Genomic DNA, 7,836 nt, shown 5'->3' on the forward strand with positions numbered 1-7,836 from the left:
AGTGCACACCTGGGTTCTCGTCCTAGCTGGGCCACCCTCTGGCAGGGTGTTCTCAGACACTTAACCTATGCCTCTCTGGGGACAGTTGTAGGAGTGTGGAAACAGCCAAAGGGAAAGGGGTGTTGGGAGATCCAGAGATAGCTCAGGCCCAGCTCCCGAGGGCTGTGCGAAGACAGAGCAACCCCCAAGATAGGCATATCCACCAATCCTAGGAGTTGACAAAGGCGCCAAAGGCTCCTCACCCCCGAAGACCCTAAGGGTTTCTAACTTTTCCAGCCACACCTCCAGGACACAGAAGCGCTGAATCAGTTCGAGGGTCTTGAGTATTCCACTCCAGGAACCCCCTAAACTACCCTCTCCAATTAGCTCTGTTCTTCCTCGGAGTCCCAAGCCCCAACGCTGCACCTTCAATGTGCATCACGTTAGGCAGTGTGAATTTTTTTTTCAACCCGCTGACAATCCAGAGCCTTTCTTGGACTCCCAGTCCCAGCTTTCCAATTACAGAGCCGAGTACAGAGCCAGGCAGATGAGGACTGGGGTACTGGGAGGCTGTTTGAAGACCAAGATAAATCAGCTCAGGACCTGGTTCTCACTTGGGGCAACAGGAGCCACAGGATCCCGGAAGACTATTAATGTGCAGACACTGGCCTCATGAGAAACAGCTCCTCTATATTTCACAAGCCTGAGGGCAGGACTATTATCATTTTTTATATACAGGAGGAAACAAAGGTTTAGAGCAGTGAAGCAACTGTTTCACTTTCACAAAGTAAGTAGCAGAGCTGGGGATAAAATACAGGTTTAGTTGCTCTAATCTGAAGGAACCCAGAAGCTGTAGAATCTGTCTCCTACCCACCCACAAACTCACAACCAAAATAATTCCTCAGACGTGGATATGTCAGTCTAGAGCCCCAAGCCCCACCGTGGAGCAGGAACTGACCAGGTAACAGAGCGTTGGGTGACTAATGGAAGCATGCTTAGGATGCTGTCATTTGTGGGAGCTGGAGCCCAGCCTGGTTATCCAAGCTGAGGGCAGGTAGTCTGGGAGGACTGGACTCAGCCAAGGAGCCAGAGTTGCAGCATCAGGGCCAGGCTGAGCAAGAGACCCCCAATCCCATGAAGCAGGATGCCAGCATTCACATTCATGGCCGCAGCATAGAACCTCGCCACCTCCTCATTGGGGTTGCCCTGGGTGGAGTCAAACCACATCTGAATGCAGCGGCCGCTCCCTCGGCTGTAGTTGCTGACCTTGTAAGAGTGACTCCAGAGACCCTCACAAAGGGCAGCTGGAGTGGGGAAGTAGGACTCAAAGGTGCGGCAGAGGGCCCCAGCTGGGCACTTGTTAACTCCTGCAGGTAGAGAGATGGTAGACACAGACATTCAGCCCTTGGGCCCCAAAGCTCATTTCTGGCCACCCCCAGAAATCACCCCACCCCAAATCCTTGAGGATTCTCCAAACCCCACCTCAGTCTGCTTTTTCCTAACCCCGCCTCCATCGCCCTCACCTGAGGTCCAGTCCCATCCTCTGTGCCAATTGCTCTTGCAAGTGTGGGAGGTGTGACAATCCTCCCACCAGCGCTGACAGTCCTCTTTGCATAAGGGCACATCCAGGAAGCGTTCTTTGCGCCAGCTCTGATTCACCTGGGTGGGAGGTGGGGAGGCAGGGCTCCTCTCAGCCAGGGATGCTGGCAGCCATAGCCTTGAAGTGACTGAGGGGGATGGCAGTCTGCTGGGGTGTGGGGAAGAGACATCCTACCTGCTGGATCCAGGGCCCCAGGTTGGGTGAGCACTCATAGAGACAGTTGTCCTGGATGAAGTGGCGCTTGCAGGCGGGCTCCATCCTGCCGCAGTGATCCCAGTTAAAGTTGTACAGGCGGGAGGTGTCCTTGTGCAGCTCCTGGCTGGTGTTGGCCGTGCAGCAGGCGTTCTTCCTCCAGGGACTGCACTGGGTGGGGAAGACACAGGACTAAGTGCCTCCCCGCACCCTCCTTCTACCACCTCCTGTCTCTCCCCCATTTGGTTCTTACTCCTCTGCCCTAGGTAGGTTGTCCTGGGAATACTCACTGTGATGGTCCCTCTGTCCTAGGCCTCCATTCTTGGAGGAAACACAATTACAACCGTGTGATGGGGGGCTGTGGGAGCCCAGGGGAAACCTTGTCGTGGGAGTAATAGCTATCATTTATGCAGCATGCAACACTTCATAAAAAGTCCTTTCACATCCTCATTTAAAAATAATTATTGAGCACCTACTTTATGCCAGTCACAGTTATAGATGCTATGAATACAGAAGAGAACAAAACAGACAGAAATATGTGTTCATGGAAATTTCATTCTGGTCAGAGGAGACAGACAGTAAGAAACTAAAAAAATATATATATGGTATGTCAGGATATGATAAATGATATGAGAAAAGGTAGAGCAGTAATGTAAAATATGGAATGATTGCTGACGTTTTAAATGGGTTAGAAAACACTTCATTGTAGGTGACATTTTGAGCAAAGGAAGAGGAGTGAGCCATATAGTAACAGAGTTTGAATACATTCATTCTTCTTGGCAGGTAGTAAGATCTGTGTCCCAGTGGTTAGGCCAGTGACAGACACATAGTAGGCCCATGAAAATAATTTGCTGGAAAAAGTAAGCAAAATCCAGGCCATGCGTGGTGGCTCAAGGTGGTAATCCCAGCACTTTGGGAGGCCAAGTCAGGTGGATCACCTGAGGTCAGGAGTTCAAGACTAGCCTGACCAACATGGTGAAACCTCGTCTCTAGTAAAAATAAAAAAAATTAACCAGGCATGGTGGTAGGTGCTTATAATCCCAGCTACTTGGGAGCCTGAGGCAGGAAAATCACTTGAACCCAGGAGGCAGAGGTTGCAGTGAGCCGAGATTGTACCATTGCACTCCAGCTCTGGGCAACAGAGTGAGACTACTTCTCAAAAAAAAAGAAAAAGTAAGCAAAGGCCCTACTTTTTAAATCTATCTGTCTAACATATAGTCACATCATATTTTCACAAGATTTTAACCTAGACTGGGTTTTCCAGGACTCAAAATACCATGAAATAGAAGGCTGTACTATGTGTTTTGTTCTACTAGAGTTATTCACTGTTTTAGAAAATTATGTCATCAACAGCAACATTGCTTATATTATGGCATCTTACAGTGTTTAAGTTACCAATATAATACACCTGTATCAATCTTCATTTTTAGCTCCCCATTCATAATGATTTTATGACAAAAGCAGGCATGTGCTATTTCCTAATGCCTTCTAATGCAGTCAGTCATACCAGAGAACTGACATGTTGAAATATATATTATTTTAGTACAACTTACTTTCTATGTGTTTCTCCTTTATATTACAGAGCATTATGTTGATATTTACAAAAATTATGCATACAAATAGGTTCTTTTGAATTTGATTGCAGGATAGAAAAGAGAATCTAAAAAATATCTGTCATAAAAGGGAGATACTGAGTCTAATCAGATTGCAATCCACTGGCATATATGTATAGAGACTGTGTAAATATACAGCCCCTGTGCCTCAAATTACAGATGGAAGGGGACTCCTCCTCTTCTCCCCTCGGCACTCCATGGAACTGGCACATAGTGAGGGTGGGAACAGCCAGCGCCTCCCTAGTCTCTCACCCACCAAAAGGAGGAGCCCAACCCAGTCCTACCCCTACCCCACCACAGGGGCCAGTCATGTCCAGCTCCTGTGTGGGCCCATGTGCTTCTGTGAGTCTCAGTTTCACTTACTTGTGTTATGTGGAGAATAACATCTACCTACATCAAAGAACCCCTGGGGATATGAAATTATGTACAAAAATCACATGACAACTGATAGGTGCCCATCAAATGACGACTCAATTTCGTTGCCAACATGGTATCCACCTCTAGGGAGGGCCCCACTAAAATCACATCAGCCACTCTTACCCCTCCACTTTCATCTTCTCCCACTGCAAAAATTCAGGATGCGGAGGTGTCTGATCCCTCAAGTCCTCCCCTACCATCCTGACTTCCTCCTCCCTGTTAGAACCAGCCCCTCAGTAGAGGCACACTCCAGCCATACTTGGTCATGCAGCTTGTCCTCAGGACCTGGCTTTGTCTTGTGGTGCTTGGCATCCATACAGACATTGAGGAGATCAGTCCTGTCCTGGGCACTGCACATGGTGACTACCCAGGCCAGAAGCAGCAGAAGTGGCATCAATTTCCAGACCATGTCTTTCTGTCCTTGCAGAGGGACCTAGGGTAGGGAGACCAAGTCCTGAGGGGAAAGGGCTCCAGGCTGGGAGACCATTCACCTCCTGCCTCAGTCTCCCCATCCCTACAGTGATGAATGAGGTCAGACACCTTTCCTTCAATGCTGGGGTCCTGAGGCTAGGGTAGAGGGTTGACCAGAGGGCCCTTAAAGCCCCCACCCCCAGGCTTTAAGGGCCCAAGAGAAGTGGTGTTAGTGAGTGGGCCCTGAGTAAGTCTTCACAATTTGGAGGAGAGGCTTTGCACCCTCACGTTTTCTCTAGCCTTTATCTATGACAAGTAATTAAATCCTTCAGGTCCATTCCCTGCTCCCCTGAACAGGGCCAGGGACACATAATGTCTTCTCCCTGTGTCCAGCAAGAGCTCTGTGGTTAGACACTGGATCACCTGGGGTCTTGTACCAGCTTAGACACCCGGTTAGCCCTGGGGAAGGCAGTGACCCAGCTCTGCCAAGTTCTCAGATCAGCATGAGGATCAACTGACAGAACCCACAGGGTGGTGTTTGGTTAAATGACACAGAAATGGAAAGGACAGTGTTTTTAAAATAATTTTGCTTCCTCAGACTTTTTCCTTCCCTGTTCTCTAAAAAACATTTTCCTTTCCAGCATCCTTAGCTGTCTCTGGGCTAATGCAGCAGACCTCACCTTACCTCTCAAAAAACAAATGCCAACGAGAATGATATAGACTGGGAGTGGGGTAAGGTGGGGAGGGGTGAGGAATAAAAGACTACATATTGATTACAGTGTACACTGCTCTGGCGACAGGTGTGCTAAAATCTCAGAAATCACCACTAAAGAACTTATCACACTTTGGGAGGCCGAGGCGGGTGGATCACGAGGTCAAGAGATAGAGACCATCCTGGTCAACATGGTGAAACCCTGTCTCTACTAAAAATACAAAAAAGTTAGCTGGGCATGGTGGCGCATGCCTGTAATCCCAGCTGCTAGGGAGGCTGAGGCAGGAGAATTGCCTGAACCCAGGAGGCGGAGGTTGCGGTAAGCCGAGATCGTGCCATTGTACTCCAGCCTGGGTAACAAGAGCGAAACTCCATCTCAAAAAAAAAAAAGAGAACTTATCTATATAACCAAAAACCATCTGAAAAACAATAGAAGTTAAAAAAAATTTTTTTTAAACTTTTTTTTTTTTGAGATGGAGTCTCACTTTGTCACCCAGGCTGGAGTGCAGTGGCATGTTCTTGGCTCATTGCCACCTAAGCCTCCCTGGTTCAAGTGAATCTCCTGCTTCAGCCTCCCAAGTAGCTGGAAGTATGAGCATGCACTCCCATATCCAGCTAATTTTTGTATTTTTAGTAGAGATGGGGTTTTACCATGTTGGCCAGGCTGGCCTCGAACTCCTGACCTCAGATGATCCACCTGCTTTTGACCTCCCAGAGTGCTGGGATTACAGGCGTGAGCCACCACACCCAGATTAAAAAATTAAAAATAAATTTTTAAGAAATGTAAAGAGACCCTTAGACCTGAGAGACAACATAAAAGTTTCCCATGTTGGAGCAGCCAGACCAGCACTTGCTGTCCTGGAAGGCACTCAACAAAAGGAGCAGCCCCTATCTCCTCTGTTCACTGCTACCCTCGTCCCCACCCCCAGCCATTACAGAGCTGTCCCTTTGGGCTCTGTCACTAAAGAGTGGATAATGGAGACTGCTTCCTCTCCCTCTCTGGTAAAGGTTCCTCCAAAACCTCACTGCCCTTGGTGCTATGTTTAGTGTCAAGTCTTCCCTCTTCCAGTTTCTTCCCCTTCGAGTTGCCTTCCCCACAGGAGCCAGCATAATCTTTCTGAAGAAAGATGTGTCGCTCCCCTCTGCACAAACCTGCCAAGTCTCCCCACTGCCCTTGACACCCTTCCCTCCATCGGGCATCTTGCCTGAACCTCTGTTGCTGCTGGAAGCATACACAGCTGTGTCTGAGTTGTCCTCTCTCTTAAGTGGGCAGTAGATCCAGGCTGTCCCCACCGCCTCTGTCCTCAGCACAGGATAGAGAATGTGCTCTGGTAAGCACAGAGTGAAATCTCCCCACTTAGCTAATCTCCTTCCTCTCTTCCTTCCCTTCCAGGCCCCACCCTCTTCAAGTTTCCCTGAGTCTGTCAATTTAGTCACTCTTGTTTACATTCATCGCCTTACTTGTTAATTACTCATTCCAGCATCCACTCATTCAACATTCATCAAAATCTAAAGAACTGCTCATCCCCCGGGAGTATCTGGATTTTGTAGGTACCCTAAGTGGTTCTTAGGATGAGACCAGCTCAATGGAGATAAAGTCTGGTGGAGAAGAACCCAGGCTTTAGGATCAGGCCAATGGGACCCAATGAGAGCTCCATCTCTTGCACAACCTTGGGAAAAGTCACTGGACCTTACTGAGCTTCAATTTGCTCACTAAAAAATTGTTCAGAATTGTATAGGGAAAAGCCTGGCACATACTGAGTAGGGACAGCTATCGGGTTAATTTATAGACAGCCAGGTAGACACAGGTAGAAGTTGAGGTATAGGCCGGGTGCAGTGGCTCATGCCTATAATCCCAGCACTTTGGGAGGCTGAGGTGGGCGGATTGCTTGAGGCCAGGAGTTCGAGACCACCCTGGCCAACATGGTAAAACCCTGTCTCTGCTAAAAATACAAAAATTAGTGGGGCATGGTCCCGAGAACCTGTAATCCCAGCTACTTGGGAGGCTGAGGCACAAGAATCATTTGAATCCAGGAAGTGGAGGTTGCAGTGAGCTGAGATCACACCACTGCACTCCAGCCTGGGTGACAGAGCAAGACTGTCTCAAAAAAAAAAAAAAAAAAAAAAAAAAAAAAAAAGTTAAGGTATAGAAGTCAAGGGTCACAAAAATTAAAATTGTCTCAAATCTGTTAAAACGACAATATATTACTGTCTGGCATTTCTGAAGACATAATTAAGCAATTTCTGATGTGTTGTAAAAATACACATCACATACAATGTGCTATCCTCACCATTTCTAACTGTACAGTTCAGCAGTGTTAAATATATTCATACTGTTTGCAACCAATCTTGGAAACATTTTTATTCTGCAAAACTGAGACTATATCCATTAAACAACTCGCTATTTTCCCTTTCCCTAGCCCCTGCCAACCACCATTCTACTTTCTGTCTCTGGGATTTGGACTACTGTACTGTAGGTAAGTTCCTTGTCTAAGTGGAAGCATGCATATTTGTCTTTCCATGGCTTTTTTTTTTTTTTTTGAGATGGAGTCTCACTCTGTCACCCAGGCTGGAGTGCAGGGTGTGATCTCAGCTCACAGCAATTCTGGTTTAAGCAATTCTCCTGCCTCAGCCTCCCAAGTAGCTGGGACTGCAGGCACGTGCCACCACGCCCAGCTAAGTTTTTGTATTTTTAGTAGAGACAGGGTAGTCAGGATGGTCTCCATCTCCTGATCTCGGGATCCTCCCACCTTGGTCTCCCATAGTGCTGGGATTACAGGCGTGAGCCACCATACCTAGCCCTAATTGTAACTTTGACTTACATTTCCCTAATGATTAGTGATATTGAGCATGTTTTCCTATGCTTGTCAGCCATTTGTATATCTTCTTTGGAAAAATTTCTATTCAAGTCC

The 7,836-nt window shown here is 47.5% G+C and overlaps 1 protein-coding gene across 2 annotated transcripts; it reads right to left on the reverse strand.

Annotated features, from left to right (window-relative positions):
* Nucleotides 1-649: 649 nt before the first annotated feature.
* On the reverse strand, nucleotides 650-6,254 carry FOLR2 (folate receptor beta). 2 transcript variants are annotated; one of them, XM_009007498.5, is made up of 5 exons: nucleotides 6,136-6,254; nucleotides 4,061-4,234; nucleotides 1,754-1,942; nucleotides 1,503-1,638; nucleotides 650-1,346 (listed from the first exon to the last, which is right to left on the reverse strand). In XM_009007498.5, the coding sequence occupies exons 1-5, from the start codon at nucleotides 6,154-6,156 to the stop codon at nucleotides 1,054-1,056; spliced, it is 813 nt and encodes a 270-aa protein (XP_009005746.1). In that variant the 5' UTR covers nucleotides 6,157-6,254; the 3' UTR covers nucleotides 650-1,053. The 2 variants fall into 2 exon arrangements, with proteins under 2 accessions (XP_009005746.1, XP_002754882.1); XM_002754836.7 differs by having other exon boundaries at nucleotides 6,130-6,254.
* Nucleotides 6,255-7,836: the final 1,582 nt, after the last annotated feature.

This window comes from Callithrix jacchus, chromosome 10, assembly GCF_049354715.1.
Source record: "Callithrix jacchus isolate 240 chromosome 10, calJac240_pri, whole genome shotgun sequence".
Lineage (NCBI taxonomy): Eukaryota > Metazoa > Chordata > Mammalia > Primates > Cebidae > Callithrix > Callithrix jacchus.